Raw genomic sequence first — 22,649 nt, 5'->3', positions numbered from 1 at the left:
GCCTATCGTGCATTCGTGCCTCTCAGCAACAACAGCTCACCTAGATCCCCCACTCAATAAGGCTTCCCTTTCGCCCCTTCCCCATCCTATCTTTCTGATCACTTTCGTCTATATAGATCCTCATCTCATTTCACTGTGTTGGATTAGTCTCTTCAATAGAGTAGCAATGGCAGCGTGTGGAATAGCTGAGAGCAGACCTTTTTGGATATATAATCCAGGTCGAGAGTGGAATTACGGGAACAGCCGTCTGATGAAAAACAACTTTCACGTTCAGTTCAGAGAGCACTTTTTTTGTTGAGAATTCCTCGTTCCCTTTTGTGTGAATTCCCCAGCGGCGAATTAACAACTTGTGGGGCCCTATCTATTCCATCTCTCGAGCCCCGACTCATGTCACCTAAAGAATCAATTAGCTGTACTAATGAGCCAGTTTGCTATATTTTGTGTCTACATGGTTGATTGGCCGGCTTCCCCACTACTTGTATTGATTTCGTCCCGGAGAATTTCAGCATCACTGGTCTGTTAAAGGCCTTTGAAGAATGCCCCTCCCAGAGAGCTCTTTCCGCAACCGGCAAGTTCGATCTAATGCATACGCGATTGCAAGAACTGATCAAACAAACTGCTCTGACATTGTCACCTCAGAGTTAAAACCTAGTGATGTCGTCAATCTTACCTTCACCAATATAGTCGAAGTTCGATTTTTCTCTTCAGGAATGGAGATCAAGAACACTTATACTCCAGATCGCCAACATGAAATGGGTTAAAAGCCCATTCCAAATGGGCCTCATTCTTGGGCGTGTTCCAGAAGAATAAGAATGTATACCAAATGGATTTTTACGCATTCCAGAATGTATTCTGGATCCAGAATGCATACCTGTTCTTTTGATCTTTGTGGTGGTACCTTTTGCAACCTTGTCACTTGTCATTTCCACCCCCCCCCTCCCACCCGCTTACCAACCACAAATGAGAAAGGAAGCAAAGGACAAACTTGCCATACGTCTCTCTCTCCCCACCCCTTGTGAAATGCCCACCGTGCCCAGCCCAGCCCAGCCCATCCCATCCCACCCTACACTCTCCATTGGTGCATGCTCTTAACTTGCGGTTCTGCGAAAAGCCGGCGATGTGCCCAACACTCTCCAATAACAGAATAACCATGCCCAAAAGTAACCCAGAAAGATCACACAGCATTGGCACAACCCTACTAGCATTCAAACATGCAGTTTTTTACATAAAACATGAAAAAAGATGTTAAAGCTTGTTAGAAGCAACACATCTGCCGCTATTTACAAGTGTAGAATGCCAGATAATGGAACGTACCACCTTATGGCTTCGATTTGAATACCCCATCAAGATTATGCAAACAGCTTCAATGGCCTTTCAGTCTCATGGTTGAAAGCCAGCCGTTTGTAGCAATGGTGGCCCTGAACTTCTACCCTTGTCACAATGAATTTCGCACAATCAAGAGATGCTGGATAATGCAGCCTCATGTGATTCCTTCAGATAGGGCTAGCTCTTGATGCCTGCAATTATAAGGGCAAGGTCAATAGGTTGGTTGAGGTCTGTCATCGCACTAAATTACATTTGGATCTCAGTTAATGCATAAACAATAAAAAGCGAAAAGATATTTGCACTAAAAAATAAGGAGAATATCTAGCAACTAAAAATATCCAATTATGACATGGATTCGTTGAAACTTGTAGTTGCATTAAAGAAAACACAATTTATAAAACTCTCCATTCAAAACCATGGTAAATTCACATATTTTTCATGTCTGCACCAAACTTTGAAAAAAACACATGAATTCCATATTTTCAGAGATACAAAAGTAGACATACAGCATAACCTCAGACATATTATTATCTTAAACTTCACCATTATACTTGCATTTATTCTGAATTTTCCCATATATTTCAATTTTTGTATATATTTGTAGGCATGGCCCCCATGGCTCCTGCGCCTAGACACAGAAGCATGTAAAACTGTAAAAGTACCACACTGCCCCTATGGAAAGGTGGAAATTCCGCCTAGAGCAATGCTTGCACGTGTGTTCCCATTGGCCAGTGCGTGCATGCATGCTCTAGAGGCTCAGGCAGCGATCTCTTTCCCATATTTGTATTTTAAAATTTTATTTACAATTATAACATATAAATATTATAGCTATAAGCCCTGAGGTTTCTTGTTTTGATTCCAAATATGGCATTGTAGAAAGAACCACCATGCCATGTTAGCGATATTTGAAGTGGACGGCTAGCTCTAGAAAAAAATCTTTGGGACATCCAGATATTACACCCTAGGGGATCGCTCGTCACTATGGTAGTAGGAACCGGAGCCAGCCGACGATCAATTCGATGCATCCCATTCGGATCAAAGATTAACTCAACCAGAACCGTCAATCACAAAACGAACAGAGTCCTAGGGAGTTTGTTAGACATATATGTACAAACCGGCAACCACTGGGATTTCATCACTTGGCACTAGTTCAGGTAGATCCTTGGTCAAGGACTTTCCTCCCACGCCGAGCTACCTGGGCTTATGCAATTCTGTTGACTAACCATGGATACGTCCGATTTCCCCCACCGTAGCAGGCTAGCAGCTCTTCAGCTGTTTAACAGGCTAAATAGGGATTCCCCATATTTTAAGTGAATGGGCGATTAACCAAAAATACGAGACCTGTGCTTGGAATAGTGGGTTGTTTCTAGTAGTAAATGAATCAGAACATATAGCTAGCAACTACCTCGAAATGGATAAGTAGGCTCTCCCATTTTGAATTCGAATGGGTGAAACGCCCGCTTTTGACTACGACTTCATCATCAGAGGTTAAAAGCAGTAGTGATTCTAGGACCAGAAGGAACAATGTAATTGTTTGTTGACCAATGACAGGTAAACAACTAACTTATCCAGTGGTACATGAGTTAGGTGACATTGGGGGTCCAAAGTCTATACGCCGAAATAGCTCAAATATGGTTGATCCATAAAAGAAATGCTCCTCCGCAATCTTTGCAGCCGTCTTCTTCCTTCCACTCGTTACTAGTAGCTAGTTTTTAATTCTTACAACTCTTCTTCACTTGGCTTTAGCTTGTCTTTCCTTGTTTAGGGTCATCATTTTCCCGTGACTCCAATAAATCAGTCAAGCGTGGGGCTACCCTCGTCTCACCTCTCTCTATAAAAAAAGAAACCGTCTGATGAAAATAGAATAAACCTTGGTAATTAAAATGCAATGAATACTTTGGGGCTTATAGATATAATGTAATATATATTTTTAGGGAAAGGGTTCCCTCCGATGCCCCTTTTCTAAAGCGGATGTCTGAGGGTTCCCCCTTTTGAATCTTCCAATGAGGGGGGTATTTTAGACATTTCACTGTTCTGGATGAATAGTGAAATGTGAGGGGGTGTGCAAAAGTGATCCACATACTAGCGCTGTGAGAATCTTTTCCCCATATTATGTCATAATTTTAAATAAATTTTCAAAATACAAATATACACAAAAATTGAAATATATGGGAAAATGAAGAATAATGCTAGTAAAAAATGGCAAAGTTTAAAATAATAATGTCTGAGGTATGCGTTGTGTCTTCTTTTGTATCTCTAAAAAATACGGAATTTATGTGTATTCTTCAAAGTTTGATGCAGACATGAAAAGATGGAATAATGGTTGGCATGCGAGAACACTTGATTCATTTATTTCAATTGTCTCAATTTTCAAACCTCTCAGAGAATAACACCAAACTCTAGGAAACAATAGTTAATAGGAAGGATAAGAACCCCTCAAAAGAAGGGAATGATCCGAAAGTGGTTTGGGAGTAATTTAGGAAACAGTGATCTCATGGGCAGAGATCTCAGAAACAGTAAAACGGAAACTAAATTCAATCCCACCAACGGATTGGCCCGAAATTCGGATCAGATCTCAAGTTCAATAGTTAATAAAAACAGTAAGATTCAAATACAAACCAAAGGCTGGATTATAAGTAATTTTGAAAACCCAAATTCTGTAATAGAGAAAACTTGGAAAAGTATGAATTTTCGGTAACTCAAACTAGAAATCAGGAGGGAAGAAGAAGATAGGATAGTCTCTCTCAGACTCAGGTTTCTCACCCACGGCCTCACACCGTATTTTGGAGATGCCAGAGTTGTTCCATGGGCCGGGCCAAACCCGTTTGAGAACCCAAACCAAGATGAACTGGGTCCCAATCTTGTATTGGTTGAGTTGGATATTTAGGATTTATTTTATTTGAAAAAGATGTGTAATCTTTTATTTTGGGTAGCTATTAGACTTGTAGGAAAATTTCCAATTTAAATTTTATTGAGTTTCTATTTTTTTTTAGTCTAAGTTTTAGGAAGTAATTAGGAGACAGATTTTAATTCTATTGCTGTTTTAGACTTCATTTAGGGTACTCTTAATTTCTTTTTTTTTTTCAATATGTATGCTTGTAACCCAATTCGTTGGGCAGATTAGAAAGAATGAATTGTGGTTTGAGAGCCTGCGTGGCTTTGGTGGTTTGCATGATCCATTCCCCCCCCCCTCTTTTCTTTTGTGCGAGCTCTCTCTCCCTCCCTATCTCTTCTTTCTTCTTCTTCTTCTTTACTACTTTTCCTATACTCTGTCCCAGTGCACAGCAACAACCCCTCGGTTGTGAGCTAATCTCCCACCCCCCTTCTTGTTTCCCTATCTATAAAATGTATGATTACCTGCCCGAGGCAACTTCAGCCCCTGGATCTTAGTCCAGAAGCTTTTTACCTGTGGTGAAATAATTTTGTGTTAATAATAAACCAAGCCCCTGAAAGCTTTTTCCCTGTGGATCTCAGGGGCTTGGTTTCAATTTCTGGCTTGATAATTTTGGGTTAATATGTACTGCAATTAACAGAATAGTTCATTAAGTTACTTACCCTTAAATTTCCATTTGATTGGGCTTTCTAAGAGTGAAATCTCCTCTTCGAACCAGATCTCTTCCACTGTGTGTTACAGAAGTCGTGAGGTTGAAGACAGTAGTCTTCTTCCCTCAATTTGTTGCATTATTTATTCGCACTTTCCTTTAATCCCCTTCCATCTTCTTTTGTTCCCATATATCCCTTACCTTGACTTTGGTTCCAAGATGGTCTTCCATATTTAATTTATATTCCCCTTATATCCTGCCTCCATTTAACCCCACTTCTGTCCTTTAGGATTCCCTCTAATTACAACCCTGCCACTATTATATGAACTTCAACTTATTTACAGAATTGCCACCTTTGTAAACATTGACTTATTTACTGTTTTGCCACTTACTTTGGGCTTTAGTGTTTTCGTTGTTTGAGTGGGCCCACAAGTAATCCAATAAGGGTTAACCCGACCCAGATTGCACTATTTGGTCTCTCACCAAACTACCAAAGGCATCTTACAATACTCTCACACAGCAAAGCACAAAGCTATGTTGTTTTTCTTAATCTCATTAATCAAATTCATGTAGACTCAGGTCTCTCACCCACAGCCTCTCACCAATTTCATTAATCAAATTCGTGTAGACTCGGTCTCACACCTCTCTCACCCACAGCCTCTCACCAATCTCATTAATCAAATTTGTGTATAGACTCGGGTCTCACACCCACGGCCTCTCACCATATTTTGGTCTCTGACCAATGGCATCTCACCATACTCTCACGGAGCAAAGCACAAAGCTTTTTTTTTTTTTTTTTCTCAATCTCACTAATCAAATTTGTGTACAAGGCTGTAGCCCCTTACAAACTTATATAGAAGACTCAAAAATAGACTCAAATACTAAAAAGAAAAGGTTTAACCAAATCCTCAACTAATAAGGTAACATAAAGTGACTAGGAAACTAAAATAACCAAAGAAACGGACTCAAAACAGGACTCTAACTAAACTAATGAAGTAAATCTCGTTTTCTACTTTCTACCCATATTTTAGGCCAATTAATGTGGCCCATTACAAAGAAAACCCATAGGATCAAAGGTCTAGCACGTACATAATCCAACCCAAAGCTTATTTCTAATAAAATAAACCTTTTAGATGACTTATCTACATCAGTTTCACACTTAGAGTAAACATTATATAAGCGTTTCGCTTCTACCTCGCAAAAAGAACCTGTAAGAGTTCATCACAAACACACACACACACTCTCTCTCTCTCTCTCTCTCTCTCAGATTTTAGCAACGATGAAACCAAGAATTAACTTGATATTCGGTAGAATCGACCATAAGTATACAACAACATCTCAGCCTTATCCCAACTAAATGGGGTCAGCTACAGGGATCCTTGCCCTCCATTTAGCTCTATTCGAGGTCATACTTGATACAAGGCCTAAGCTATGCATGTATTTCCTCACTTCTCCTAAGGTCATTTCAGGTCTGCCCCAGGCTCTTTTAGTTCCTTCAATGTGGATCAAATCACTCCTCCGTACTGGGATTGGTGTGTGGCTTGTGTGATTACACTTTCATCAAAAAAAAAAAAATCCCTCCTCCGTACTGGAGCATCCAAAGGCCTCCGTTGAATATGGCCATGCCACCTCAAATGACTTTCTCTTAGCTTATCATGTATCGGAGCTACACCCAAACAAGCTCTAATATGATCATTCCTTACTTTATCCTACCTAGTTTTTTTCACTCATCTCCGCTATACTGAGTTTATCTATATGATGCTTCTTAACTGCCCAACATTCCGCACCATACATCATAGCCAGTCGTATGACTGTCCTATAAAATTTTCCTTTAAGTTTTAAAGGAATACGCCGATTACACAATACTCCGAACGTACCTCTCCACTTAATCCATCCAATTTTAATTCTCTGTAAAACATCATCCTCTATATCACCTTCTTTATTTATAATTGAGCCAAGTTACCTAAAATAATCACTTTGCGGAATTTCCCTCTCATCAATTTTCACCACCTCATTATCTGTCCTAGTATAACCAAAGTTACACACCATATACTCTATCTTCGTTATATTTATCTTAAAACCTTTTGATTCCAAGGTTGATCTCCATAACTCTAATTTGGTGCTAATCCCTGCTTTTGTCTTATCCCCCAAAACAATATCATTGGCAAGAAGCATACACCAAGGAATCTCATCTTGAATGTCTCTGGTTAAATCATCCATGATAAGCATAAACAATCAACCATAAGTATAACAAAGATAATTCCCATTAGATACTCAGTCTCCTTTAGTGTCCTCAAGGAGGCTGTTCTGGCCTTAGAGCACGTCATTGCTGGAACATGGTTGAATTTTATTATTTAAGGGGAATCAAGAATGATGCAGAGCTGAAGCACTACATCCGCAAGAAGAAGAGGGACAAGAAGTTGCTGCCCAAGTAGAATCAGTAGTAGTAGTACTAGTTCCATACTTAGTTTTTTTGTTCAGTGTTTTATGTTTTTAATTTGAACCGGCCCAACTTGGTTGAACCAGTAATTCAATTTAAGTGACTTAAGTCACCCTTTTTATTTATTGCAATTTCTTTTTTTCTTTTGGGTCGACTCTCCCACAAGTTTAGAAAGGAGGTGGAATAGAGTAGCCGGCTAGAAGTATTCATACTCCTAGGCTGAATAGGAGTAAGGCCCTTGGGCTATCATTTAAGCAATAGAAACTGTGGAGCACCTCACTCTCCACTTTTGAAATTTAATTGCTCTTGCAAGCTGCTGCTGCTTCTCTTGTACTGTGAAGATGGCATTGTGTATAATCAAAGTTGGTGGGATTGGTGTTTCATCCAATTGACACCTTGGGTGTGAAGCCCGGGTGGTTCTTCTTCAAGCTCTACCTCAAGTTTCTGTCCAAGATCCAATTTTTACTCAAGCTACCGCAACTACAAGCTGCTGCCAATTACTGTCTGCCATTGCAATTAAGTTTTGGAAGCATTCCCAACCCTATACTTCTTCTCCTAACACTCCACAGCCCTAACCCTAAATATCCCCCTTTTTGTTTTCACTTTTCTCCACCCTCTTAATTCTGTCCAGACTTATCCCTCCATCAGAAATCCACCAAATTTAAACCACAACACCCCCTGCCTATCCCCTACACTCGATCCATATTTGTGCCCCTTTTCATCCATCCAAACCCGAGATTCTTCATCTCCATATTAAAACCCAAAACCCCTAAATACCCACAGTCCAAACCAGCCATCAGTTCTGCCCCAATTTTGGATCGAGCACCGCTCTGCCCTAAAGAGAAACTTGACCCAAAGGATTCCCCTATACCTTCACTCTAAACCCTAGATTCCGTCACTTAACACTTTCCAAAACCCCCAAACTCTAAACCTAACTTGCCGCCCAGCATAGTTGTCAAGGCGTCGCCTAGGCGTCCAAGCGGGAATCCAAGTGATAAGCGATGGTACGCTTAATGAGAGTCACGAAAGGTAGGAGCCTTGACCAACTAAGCGTCGCCTAAGCGTCGCCTAGGCGGTTAAAGCGACACCTTGGTGTGCCATGTGGTCAAGTCGGCCGCCTTTCTTGGTGTGGTTTTTTTGTTTTTTTGTTTTTTCATGCATTATTCCTTTATTCTGTTTCTTTACTTTTTATTTGTTGATGTACAAGTATTTCGTGTAATGCTGCTACATGGGATCATACAAAACTGAAATCTCTAAAAAGCTAAAAACCTAAAACTTCTCAAAAAGTACAAAAAGTAAAAAACCCTCGACCAGTTTTTTCTCTCTGCGAAGTCTGCAACTCTGCGACTCTGCGCAAACGAAGGCGGCAAAGCTTCTTCCTAGTTCCTCTTTTTCGGAACTGCTATTCCGACAACTAGACTGAGACGATGGCCGTGAAGCTTCTTCCTAGTTCCTATCTTTCTGTCTCCGGCAAGGTAAGTAGTTAGCAGCCCCTACTCCATAGTCTTCTTCTTCTTCTACTCTGGTTTTTTTATTTTTTTTGGAGTCGCATGCTGCTGCTTCTCTTTTTTCTTTTTTGCTTGGATAGCTGCTCGGCTTCTTCTGCTTCTTCTTCTCTTTTAACGCACTAACCTGTTGCTGCTTCTCTGTTTTTTTTTTTTGGCTTGAATGCTTGGTTAACTGCTCTTCTTCTTCTCTGTAGTTTGCATGCTGCTGCTGCCTGCTACTTCTTTTTTGCTTGGATAGCTGCTCTGCTTCTTCTGCTTCTTCTTCTCTTTAACGCACTAACCTGCTGCTGCTTCTCTGTTTTTTTTTTTGCTTGCATGCTTGATTTACTGTTGCCTGCTTCTTCTTTGTAACACACTAAACTGCTGCTTCTTCTCTGTGTTACAAATCCTGAGAAGAAAAGGAAAAACCAGAGAAGAAACGATGGAAGAAGAAGAGATGGGGAAGAAAAGAAGAGAACTCGATGCCCTGAGTTCCTCTCCCGCAGTTTGTATTTATAATAACCAATTACATCAAAATAGGAAACTCATTCCTTGTCAACCAAGAAACTAAAAATAATAAGAAACTAACCCTAACAAGGAAACTAACATAAAACGGTGGAAACAAACTAAGAAACCAAGATAGGGACAATCCCCCTATTCATGGTAAATTACCCAAACTACCCTTGTACCACCACGGCACAAGGGCCCATTCTCAACACTCCCCCTCAAGCTGGAGTACACATATAGCAAAAAAAAATCTCCAGCTTAAAACAAAAGCACAAGGTAACAATTGTAGCACCACCTAGCAGCCCATCACCAGCTCAAGCACAATGGCCACCAATCAGTAAGTAAAAGAAACCGTGTCGAATAGAACCAAACAACAACGAGCAATAATAAGTGGTAGAGAACCCCAACCACGATCTAAAGATCATATAACAACAACAGCAACATCACAAAATCTTCCCAAGGAAAACAGGTAGTAGATAGGCATCTTCCTAAAGAAGACAAGTAAAAGTGTAGCTTCAACAGCTACATCACAAGAAGAATCTCGCAACTCTACTCAGAGGCACCATTTCACAAAAGGCTACTATCTCAGATGTACTACTACGGTTCTTGTACATTAGCTCAGTGCTTGTAGAATGCGGACCCAATTCACAAAGACCGCATGTGGTTGCTGACCGACCATACAAAGACAGCATCTGGTTGCTGATCGACCACACAAAGACAACATCTGGTTGCTGACCGACCATACAAAGACAGCATATGGTTGCTGACGAACCACTTGGCATAAGGCAGTCGTCAACCAAGTAGATAAAAGCTGTACTGTTGCTGAACCAAACACAAACTCTTAATGTTGTTGTGGATACAAGCAGATGACACATATAGAATTATAGATCTTCAAGAATGAGTGGCTGAAACAAATAAGTCTTCAATCATGTAGACACATCATGCTGATGGCCAGATAAATCAGACAAATTTCCAAAAATAATTCTTGGGCAATGCAATAACCACAAGCACCAATAATCACCAAGATAATCTCCAATCTCCTCCTCACGTGTAGCATTACACGTGGACAAAATAAGGTAAAGCCAATGGGAGACAGCTAGAGTGTGCCAACAATGCCAATCTTTTAAAAAAAATTGGAACTCCATATTGATTTGACCGGGTCCACAATTTAATTTGTAAGTCCAATGGCAAACTTGTAATTAATCCATCAATCCCAATGCAATCCCAAACTTAAACCCAATTATTGATCCACCCAATAGAGGTAACACATAAGTACAAGGAACTAGTGGCAATATGGTAATTAACCAGAATTTTCAAGTGGCTCTTGGGTAGATAATTTAGATGAAATCTAATTGCAAATACCACCTAAGGCAAAAGGGTAATGTTGGAATGAGCAGTAAAATAAGGACAAAGGTAGAGAAGAAAAGATGATAAGGGCATAAAAGGAAACTTAAAGAATAAAATAAAACTCTAGGAATAAAGTAAAGTAACCAAAAAAGGAAACCCACTTTGAGATATTGGATGTCTTCCTCACGCAACCAGCCAAAACAATATAACGCTGTCTTCAACCTCACGATGGGAGAAAGGAAGAAAAGGGAACTAACACCTAAAAAACTCACACAACCCTTCTTGCGAGAAAAAAGGAAATACCTTGAAGAATCATGAAAGAGAGAACCTGCGTTTCAGAGAGCAGCGAGAGAAAGAGAAAAGCGAATACAGCCGAGCAGTGAAAAACATTGAGAAATCGATTGCAATCCATCGACCTTCAACTAAGAGATCTCAGCCGATAAACAAGCAAATCAGCAAGATTCATTAGCCGAGAAGCAAACAAATCAGCAACAAGATACTCGCAACCCATGAGCTCATAAATGTAGCAGATCTGTAGTGTTCCATTGTGAGAACGCGGATTGCAGAGGCGGAAAGCATGGAAGTAGCAACAAAGCTGTGGCGGCCAACCCAACGACGATACCTAGGGCTCGAGTAATCGGTTCTGCAGGAGCCAGTAACCGTATAGAAGAAACAGCAGCAAATCGCAATCAATGAATCAGACCTTATTCAGAAAATTGATAGAAACACAAGTGACTACTCGGCTTCAACAATCGACCCCAGTAGCAAGCAATCGAAGCACAAGATTCTCGCAACCCATGAGCTCATAAATGTAGCAGATCTATAGTGTTCCATTGTGAGAACGCGGATAGCAGAGGCGGAAAGCATGGAAGTAGCAACAAAGCTGTGGCGGCCAACCCAACAACGATACCTAGGGCTTGAGTGATCGGTTCTGCAGGAGCCAGTAACCGTATAGAAGAAACAGCAGCAAATCGCAAATCAATGAATTAGACCGTATTCAGAAAATTGATAGAAGCACAAGTGACTACTCGGCTTCAACAATCGACTCCAGTAGCTAGCAATCAAAGCACATAAACAAAGCTCAACGGAACGATCAACCCAGCGGAACAACCAGCTGTAGAAACAGACCTCATCTTCAACCTTCAGCAATAAACAGAGCAATAGAACGATAGCTCTGAATGAACCAATGAACCATCAGCAGTCGAACCCAAGTTCAGCAGTAGCAGCAGGTTATGGAATATTTTTAGTGCAGCAGTAACAGTGGCTGCTCACCATAACAGAGACCTTTAAACGACTCTCAAACCAGCAATGTTTTGAACCCAGATCGATTCAAACCATCAGCTCTGACACCATGTTACAAATCCTGAGAAGAAAAGGAAAAACTAGAGAAGAAACGATGGAAGAAGAAGAGATGGGGAAGAAAAGAAGAGAACTCGATGCCTTGAGTTCCTCTCCCATAGTTTGTATTTATAATAACCAATTACATCAAAATAGGAAACTCATTCCTTGTCAACCAAGAAACTAAAAATAATAACTAACATAAAACGGTGGAAACAAACTAAGAAACCAAGATAGGGGTAATCCCCCAATTCATGGTAAATTACCCAAACTACCCTTGTACCACCACGGCACAAGGGCCCATTCTCAACATTCTATTTTTTTTAACTGTTGCTTCTTCTCCGTTCTTTTTTTTTATTTTTATTTTTTTTGTAACTTCTTCTTTGCCTGCTGCTGCTGCTGCTTCTTCTCTGTTTTATTTGTAATGGAATAATTGTGAATGAATAACTGAATTATGAATTTATGATCACTAATGGGATTATACATCTACATCTATAATCTGGTGTTTTTTTTTTTGGTAATGAAATTCTTTATAGTTTATTAGTTTATGTCTTGATTTTTGAATTTTTTGTAGTCATAATTCATTACAAAATGGATGGCAATGGCAATCATGGTAATGTTGCTAGTAGTGGGGCTGATAACGGCAATACTGCGGGGTATGATCCATTCAAAGACCCAAAGAGGAAGGCCAAATCAAATGACCCAGGGTGGAAGTATGGTTATTGGCTTGACCTAACAGACAAAAACCTTGTCAAATGCAATCTGTGCAAAAAAGATCTCAGAGGGGGGATTAAAAGGATAAAACAACATTTGGTGGGTAGATATAGAGATGTTGAGAAGTACACCAAGACAGCTGCAGCAATTGCTCAAGAGATGAATGCAGCTTTAATGTGCAATAAGAAGAAGAAGTTAACAGATATATTGGATGATGATGATGATGATGTTGAGGGAGGAGACACATATGTAGAGGTTGATGAACAGATACAATCTCAGTCTAGTCCTAGTAGGTCCCAGTCTTCTACCAAAGTTTTTCTAAGCTCTGGGACAGCTGCAAAGAAAAAGAAGCGTGTCATAATTCAGCCACAAGTAAGGGGTCCCATGGATGCTCATGTGAGACGGACCCTTGAACAAATGGTTGCTGACAGGAAGCTTAAAGGTCGTAATCAGACTACAATAGAGAACCGGATGAGATCAGCTGAAGAGAAAAAAAAGAGTTGACAATCATATTGTAGATTGGCTTTATGAGTGTGGAATTCCATTCAATGCACTAAAGGCAAGAAGTTTTGAGGTGATGATTGAATCTGTTGCACAGTATGGGTCAGAATATAGGCCCCCTACTTATCATGAAGTGACGGTACCTTTGTTAAAGTCAGCAAAGGAGAGAACTGCAGAGATGAAAAAGACCTATGAAGGGTATTGGAAGCAATATAGATGCACACTAATGTCTGATGGGTGGACAGATAAAAAGGGAAGACATTTGAACAATTTCCTTATCAACTGTCCGGAGGGGGACTTATTTTATGGGTTCTGTTGATGCATCGAGTTATGTACAAGATGCAAATATGTTGTTTCAATTGCTTGATAGTAAGGTAGAAGAAATTGGGAAAGAATATGTTGTGCAGATTGTTACAGATAATGCTGTCAATTATAAAGCAGTCGGTGCATTGTTGATGGAGAAGAGGATTAGGCTATATTGGACTCCTTGTGCAGTCCATTGCATTGACCTTTTGTTGGAAGATATTAGTAACTTGAAGGCATACCCTCAAACTCTGAAATTACCTCCGCTGTTCGCTCCCACAAGGCTAGCAAAGCTCCAAGCCCTGATGGGTTCAGTATGGGATTTCTCTCCTCTTGCTGGGACATCATCAGTGTCGAGCTTATCAATGCCATCAAGAGCTTCTTCTTCAACCCTCATCAAATCCAAAACATCGACCACACCTTCCTCTGTCTCATCCCCAAGTCCTCTAGAGCTTCGATCATGTCCGACTTCAGACCCATCTCCCTTTGCAAACTTCTTTATAAGTTCATCGCTAAAATCCTTGCCAACAGGCTAAGCCTTGTCATTGATTCCCTTGTCAATCCCAACCAATCCGCCTTCGTTGCTGGGAGAAGCATCTCGGATAATATCATCCTTTGCCAGGAAATTGTCCGAGGCTTTGACCGCAAGTCCCACTCTCCTGTTGCTCTTCTAAAAATAGACATCTACAAGGCCTTCGACTCCATTCGCTGGGACTTCATCTCCCAAGTCCTCCTCAAGATGTCCTTCCCCCCCATTTTTGTCGACTGGATCCACTCCTGCATCTCCACCTCCCCCGCTTCTCTGTTCTCCTGCATGGCAGTCCTGCTGGTTTTTTCCCTTCCTCTATTGGTATCCGCCAAGGCTGCCCCCTCTCTCCTTTTCTCTTTTGCCTATCCCTTGAGGTCCTCTCTTGTAGCATCCAGTCCAAAACCGACCTTCACCTCATCTCCCCCATCTCTAAATGCAAGCCTACCAACCTGACCCATCTTGCCTTCGCCGATGACCTCATAATCTTCTCCAAGGCTGACCCCTTCTCCATTGAGTCCATCATGTCCTCCCTCCAACTTTTTCAGGACCTTTCCGGGCTTCGCATTAACCTGTTGAAGTCCCAAATCTTCTTTGCCGGAGTTTCGGACTTAACCAAAACCTCCCTGTCCTCCCTCACTGGCTTTACCATTGGAACCTTCCCAGTTCGCTACCTAGGCCTCCCCCTCATCCCTGCCAGACTTTCATCCCACCACTACTCCCCCATCCTGGATCTCCTTCGCAAGAGGTTGCAGCTTTGAAAAGCCAAGCTCCTATCCTATGCAGGTCGCCTTGAGCTCATCAAATCGGTGCTCCAATCTTGCTACATCTATTGGAGTGGTGTTTTTGGCCTTCCTAAGGCTACCATCAAGGTAGCTGAATCTATTATGTGTGCCTTCCTTTGGAAAGGTGTGGACTCAGCTAGATTCCTTCATCCTATGAGCTGGGCTTCTCTTTGTGTCCCCAAATCTGAAGGAGGCCTTGGGCTAAGGAGAATAAAAGATATCAACATCGTTGGGTCCATCAAGCTTATTTGGAAGATCCTCACCAACAGACAAGGTTTAATATTTCGCGATATCTCGGTATCTCAGGCCTACCGAGATACCCGAAATATCGCGAAATATGACCGAAATATTGCATTTTTTCTGCAATATTTCGGGGGTCCATCTCGGAGGGTATTTGGCCATATCTAGGCTTGAAACTTCATGGACAGCCTTATTTAAGCTTAATAAACACATTCAAACCATAAAATTTGCAAAAATATGAATTCAAATTGGTGTTTTGGGCTTGCACCCTTGATTGACATACGGTCGCCGACCCTAATGTATAAATAGTTAAATACACATAGAGTCATAGATTAGGCAGTTAATATTTAATAATAGTATTTAACTTCATCACATATCAAGTTAAAGCCAATACACATTGATGAGTACCATGATTCTCATAAACTCCATAATATTCAATAACTCAAAACTCAATAGCTCAAATGCTTAAAGCCTTAAAGGTAATACACTAAGTGTCAAAGTCACAAGACTCGCAAGTCACAACTCACAAGTTCATAGATCAATGAAATCACAACTTAAGTTACAAATTACAAGTGCTAAACTACTAATAGTAGTTGTTGTGCCTCCCTGGATCAATCCCACTCATGCCTCGCTGGAGTCGACGTCCATTGCTCTCTGTTTGAAGGACATATGTGGACCACGGTATAGAATCGGAGAAGAAACGAGTGTTGTCATCCACAAGTGTCACGTAAATGGAATCATCAACATACTGTAGGTAACCTATCCTAGGATATAAGCTAGGGTTACCAATCGATCCAGTCCGTGAAGAAGATGATCCACTGTGATATGATGTTGGCGCCGGCGCAAGAGGCGATAGCATTAGCTGCATGTATGGCTGGTGAGGTTGGTAGCTAGGTCTGCTAGGGTATGCAAAGATGTTATCTACAAAAGATGATCCAGTATGTCCCTGGGACTGGGACCGGTAGTCATAGTCCCATACCCCACTAAACTGCCAATATGATGATGATCCATATCCATATCCACCGTAAGGTTGTGATGCACCATAATCCGATGCCAATGGAGTGGTATGTGCGTCAAAAGATGGGGCACGCCAATGTCCAGTCTGTCCTCCCTCACTATCACCCATACTCAAACCACCAACAGAGCTAGATAGGTTATCAATGTCCATGTGATCAGGTTGCAACTGTGTTTGTCGACCCCTACGGTTCCTGTTGTATGCATAGTACTATATCTCGCGATATATCGGTATCTCGGGCCTACCGAGATATCCGAAATATCCGAGATATCGCGAAATATTCCCGAAATATTGCATTTTTCTGCAATATTTCGGGGTCCATCTCGGGGGTATTTGGCCATATTTAGGCACGAAACTTCTGGACAGCCTTATTTAAGCTTAATAAACACATTTAAACCATAAAATTGTAAAAATGTGAATTCAAATTGGTGTTTTGGGCTTGCACCCTTGATTGACATACGGTCGCCGACCTTAATGTATAAATAATTAAATACACATAGATTAATGAAATCACAACTTAAGTTACAAATTACAAGTGCTAAACCGCAATAGTAGTTCTTTGTGCCTCCCTGGATCAATCCCACTCATGCCTCGCCGAGTCGACGTCCCATTGCTCTCTGTTTGAATGACATATGTGGACCACGGTATAGAATCGGAGAAGAAACGAGTGTAGTCATCCACAAGTGTCACGTAAATGGAATCATCAACGATCTGTAGGTAACCTATCCTAGGATATAAACTAGGGTTACCAATCGATCCGATCGTGAAGAAGATGATCCACTGTGATATGATGTTGGCGCGCGCAAGAGGCGATGGCATTGGGCGATGTATGGGTAGGGAGGTTGGTATCTAGGTCCGCTAGGGTATGCAAAGATGTTATCTACAAAAGATGATCCAAGATGTCCCTGGGGTGGGGTAGTAGTCATAGTCCCCTACCCCACTAAACTGCCCATATGATGATGATCCATATCCATATCCACCGTAAGGTTGTGATGCACCATAATCCGATGCCAATGGGTGGCATGTGCGTCAAAAGATGGGGCACGCTAATGTCCAGTCGGTCCTCCCTCCCTATCACCCATACTCAAACCACCAACGAGCTAGATAGGTTATCAATGTCCATTTGATCAGGTTGCAATCGTGTTTGTCGACCCTACGCTTCTGTTGTATGTATGTAGGGGCCTCTCGAGGTGGGGTGCGGGGCACGTGCTCGCGTGGTCCGTATCTTGTGTGGCGTGATCAAACCGTGTCTCTCCAGGTGAATCGGAGTGGGTCTACAGTGCCGAATCCTGGGCCTCCTGGCCTACCACATAACGCTCGCATCCGTCATATTCTTCACCAGATCACCACCACCAACATCACCACCACCAAAGATCACCATCACCACCACCAAAGATCACCATCATCACCATCATCATCATTCGAGGACTTAGACCAGTCTTCATCATCAAAGAACATCGCCACCGTGGGTCGAATGGTATGCGGAGGCTTCCTCGCATGTATCCGACCCTCGCGCCCATATACTCGCCCACATCGCACCAATCTCGGGGTATCGTGGGGTCGGGCCTACCTCCCTCCTCATCCAACACTGGCTCACCTCTATCCTCACCCAATCCACAATAGGGTCCTCATCGTCTCGAGTCAACTTGAAAGATGTCGGCTAGATCAATGGCGCCTCCGTCCTCCATGTCCCGTGCGATGTGTTGCGTTCAGCTTCAAAGTCAGAGCGCACATACACCACGTCGATAAACGTTGAGACCCCAATCGCTGCGCCTCTTGGAGTGGATGAGTGCGAAGGTACTCAGTTCCTCTCACACCGGATGCAGAACATGTTTGGGCGAGGACTTTAATTGCTATTCTTCTTAAGTTTTCAGCCGATTCCCATACAACACCCACCATTCAATTGCATTACAAGTTTACAACAAAAAAAGACATGTGTCAAATGTTGTTTCAACTTTCAACTTTCAAATTTCAATACATATGTAATTTAAAACTTAAAAGAATTACCAAGCATCACCACGTGCTCTGCTTGTATCGCAGCCTCGGTTCCCAAAACTTCCCAAGCATCCCTAAATACCTTGATCTATACCCGTGTGGAAAATTAGTAAGTACTTCTTCACTACTTATTTGAAAGCATCAATAAGTTGAGTTTCCAAATGAACTCACTTCATTGTTGCAAATTGCTTCAGAGCGCACCATCCGGCTCCAACTTCTTCACTACTTGTTTCACAAAGATCAATAAGTTGAGTTTCCAACCCAAGCCTATTGTTATATTGATACTTAGGGTTGAAGTAGTATCTTGAAATATGACATATAGAATAGAGGTATTGTCGAAATGCATAGGTAATTAGTAAATAATAATACTATGAATTAGTAAACATAAAACAAATTTACTCACCACCTTATGCGGTGGATGCATAAGTTGATTCTCCCAATGAGCATTTATGATATCTAAGAAGTGTTTGCTCTGCGAGGACCCACACTATAGACATTATCTTTCATCAAGTCTATTACATATAGATATAGGACTGGGTTGGGCCCTTCGGAGCGGAGTCGTGAACATGTAGAACTTGAATTATGGGCTCTAAAACTTTCACCACTTTGCTTAGTTTGGTCAAGTCCTCGGATGACATCGTTGTTTGTGCTTCCCTCCCATTTGCGATCTTGGAACCCTTCCATTGAAACCACTCCTCGAAGCAAACATGCTTCTCACCCCGCCTTCTTTGTCTCAATGCTTTTGAGGGCAATGTAGTTGGTGGCAAATCTTGTGATGCCAGGCCTAACCAAGTCACCCCCACATTTTTCCCTCAATAGATTGAGTGCATAGGAGTGGTTGATACAAAGTTGGTGACTTGTCTTGCGCTTTTCAACCACAGTCTTCACCAACTTTAACTTTCCCATATCTTTTAGCATTAAGTCAATGCAATGGGCTGCACAAGGAGTCCAAAGAGCCGGTACTTATTATTGTTCATCATCTTCTCACCGCCACTTGAAGTTACTTCCATTGTCGTTACAATCTGGACAACATTCTCAATACCCACATCTTTTTCACTACTTCCTTTAACAATCAAATATATTTTGCATCCTTTATCTCTTTGGATGCATCCAGCATTGAGGAACACTGTCCCTCCCATCACAATAAATCATGAAATTGATGATGGACTTTCTTAGAGCCCAGTCCATCCATCTCCATTATAGTCACCCCATATGTCTCCCACATATTCTTCATCTCACTAATGTACTCATCAATCTCACTCTTTTGTTGAGGTAGATAAACATTCATTACCTCATATGGGGTGGGGCCCTTGAATCCTGGGCGGCCTACGCAATGGTATCTATCATGGTATCATAATGGGGGCCTTGTGCGATGTTCTTTGGGATGGTATGGTATAGCATCCACTTAGCTATTGATTCTTTAACCAATCCCTTCATCCCCTTCCATGCTCCTTTGATTGGGTTATTGCTTCCTTTCTTCTTATGCAATTTAGGATCGATGATGTTGATGGTGTGTTGCTTGGTAGAGGTGTTGGGGTTGCCCTCACACTTTGTGATCTTTTAAAAGGATTCAAAGTTTTAGGACCTCCGAACCGCCACTCCTCCACTACCCCCTACTCTTTGTCTCTGTGATCATCTTGAAAACTTCCTCTACTCCTTGAAACAGTCCGCCTAAAATCCCTAGCCTCCTCTGCTTTGTTTGTATGTCATCGTGCTGCGATGTCATCATCGAGAGGAGGAGGAGGAGTCATCATCATCATTGTATCGTCTTCCTCCTCCCATCGAACTCCTCATCGTATCCTCAAGTTGTTCTCTTATCCTTTGCTTGAAACCTTCCTCTTCTTTCTTCCCCTCAAACTATCACCAATCTCCTGGCTACTTCGAGAGGGACCATATGACAACCTACAACATCTTTAGATCCTCCATCGGATGTTGTTTAAGTCTCTTGGACCCACCTCCCATAAATTGCATGTGACAATAATTACATATAGATTTTCTCTTATCCCCATCAATGGGAGTACCATGTAACCATGCAATGTCACCCCTATCTTGCTGGTTGGTCTCTCTTGTTCCCCTCTGTTCTCTTTGTTCCGTCCGCCCCCTTTGTTGACTACTTTCCCCACCTTTTGCTTGCCCCTCGCACGTTGTCTATCACGATCCGCCATAATGATACTTGTTTCTTCGCAATGTAAGTAACACAAATAATTAAAAAACTTAATGTAGATGCACTTCAATTGACACTTTTAGATTACTAATACACTTGTATAGTTATTTAATATTTTTCCCTAACCCTTATATTTTTCACAAAATTAAAACCAATTTTTATATATAATGTTAATATAAGTATTGACTAACACAACAAAACTATGAATTAGTAAACATAATATACATGTAATGCATCTCAAAACATATAGAAATAACTTTCATATTTTTCATTATTTTTTAAACTTAAAACTCATATTTTTCCTTATTTATTTCTGTTTTTTAATTTTTATATATTTTTCTTAATTTTCGAAAATTAAAAGAATTATTTAAGAGCAGAAAAATAAATCCGACACTGTGAAGCCGTAGATCGGCCATTGGTGTCTAACATATATTTAATTCATTACCATCTAAGTCATATTACCCCTAATTATTTCCTATTTTAGTTGTAGGAAAATGAATTTTTAAAACCAGAAAAAAAAAAAAAAATACATATGGGAAAAAATTTCGACACCGTGAGGTCAGTAGATCGGCCTCCGGTGTCTAACATATATTAATATCATCAACATCCAACAACATTTGTACAAAGTTTTTTAAAAAAATTGTTTTAGAGAAATATAATTTACCTTAAATAATGAAATTAGGCTTGGATGATGAGCTTAGATGACCCTCCGACGTCTTCCGCGACAAGGAGCTTCAATGAGGCTTGGAAGGGAGGAAGAAGAGAGAAAATTTCATTTTCAGCAGCTCTCGGTCGAAATATCGACCAAGAGCTGCGAAATATGAACTTTATAAGGATTTTGAATGTGACACTATTTGTCACTTACAATATCTCGCGATATATCGTGATATCTCGCGATATATCGTGAGTTCCACGATATATCGTCGAAATATCTCGATATATCGACGAGTTATTGTACTTTTTTATTTCGACCTTGTTTCGTATCTCGGTCATGTCGAGATTCACGAAATATCGCGATATATCGCCGATATTTCGCGAGATTTTATACCATGGTTGTATGTATGTAGGGGGCCTCTTAAGGGTGGGGGTGCGGGGGCACGTGCTCCGTGGTCCTGGTACTGGTACTGGTAGAGGTGTTGGGGCTGCCCTCACACTTTGCGATCTTTTAAAAGGATTCAAAGTTCTAGGACCTCCAAAACTACTAGCTCCTCCACTACCCCCTACTCTTTGTCTCTGCTAATCATCTTGAAAACTTACTCTACTCCTTGAAACAGTCCGCCTAAAATCCCTAGCCTCCTCTGCTGTTTGTATGTCATCAGGTACTGCAATGTCATCATCATCATCAGAGGAGTCATCATCATCATCATCATCATTGTATCGTCTTCCTCCTCCCATCGAACTCCTCACTGTATCCTCAAGTTGTTCTCTTATCATTTGCTTGTCAGCCTTCCTCTTCTTCTTTCCCCTCAAACTATCACCAATCTCCCTGGCTACTTCAGTAGGGACCATATGACAACCTACAACATCTTTAGATCCTCCAGTCAGATGTTGTTTAAGTCTACTGGAACCACCTCCCATAAATTGCATGTGACAATAGTTACATATAGATTTTCTCATATCCCCATCAATGGGAGTACCATGTAATCATGCAATGTCACCCCTATGCTAGCTGGCTGGCTGGTCTCTCTTGTTCCCTCTGTTCTCTTTGTTCCCTCTGCCCCCTTTGTTGACTACTTTCCCCCACCTTTTGCTTGCCCTTCGCACGTTGTCTATCACGATCCGCCATAATGATACTTGTTTACTGCAATGTAAGTAACACAAATAATTAAAAAACTTAATGTAGATGCACTTCAATTGACACTTTTAGATTACTAATACACTTGTATAGTTGTTTAATATTTTTCCCCTAACCCTTATATTTTTCACATAATTAAAACCAATTTTTTATATATAATATTAATATAAGTATTGACCTAACATAACAAAACCAAAAATTAGTAAACATAATATACATGTAATGCATTTCAAAACATATAGAAATAACTTTCATATTTTTTCATTATTTTTTAAACTTAAAACTCATATTTTTCGTTATTTATTTCTGTTTTTTGAATTTTTTTTATATTTTTCTTAATTTCCGAAAATTAAAATAATTATTTAAGAGCAGAAAAATAAATCCGACACTGTGAAGCCGTAGATCGGCCATTGGTGTCTAACATATATTTAATTCATTACCATCTAAGACATATTACCCCTAATTATTTCCTATTTTAGTTGTAGGAAAATGAATTTTTAAAACCAGAAAAAAAAAAAAATATACATATGGGAAAAAAATTTCGACACCGTGAGGCTGTAGATCGGCCTCCGGTGTCTAACATATATTAATATCATCAACATCCAACAACATTTATACAAAGTA

At 40.8% G+C, this 22,649-nt stretch overlaps 1 protein-coding gene across 1 annotated transcript in view; it reads right to left on the bottom strand.

Annotated features, from left to right (window-relative positions):
* Positions 1-1,175: 1,175 nt before the first annotated feature.
* Positions 1,176-22,649, bottom strand: part of LOC122638883 — a 41,586-nt gene continuing 20,112 nt past the window's right edge. The window contains exon 10 of the mRNA XM_043831735.1: positions 1,176-1,517. Within this exon, the coding sequence (XP_043687670.1) occupies positions 1,494-1,517 (24 nt within the window). The 3' untranslated portion in view covers positions 1,176-1,493. The remainder of the gene's footprint in view (positions 1,518-22,649) is intronic.

Source organism: Telopea speciosissima, chromosome 9, assembly GCF_018873765.1.
Source record: "Telopea speciosissima isolate NSW1024214 ecotype Mountain lineage chromosome 9, Tspe_v1, whole genome shotgun sequence".
Classification (NCBI taxonomy): domain Eukaryota; kingdom Viridiplantae; phylum Streptophyta; class Magnoliopsida; order Proteales; family Proteaceae; genus Telopea; species Telopea speciosissima.
The sequence above is the reverse complement of the archived record's forward strand: the minus strand, read 5'-3'. Positions and strand labels throughout refer to the sequence as shown.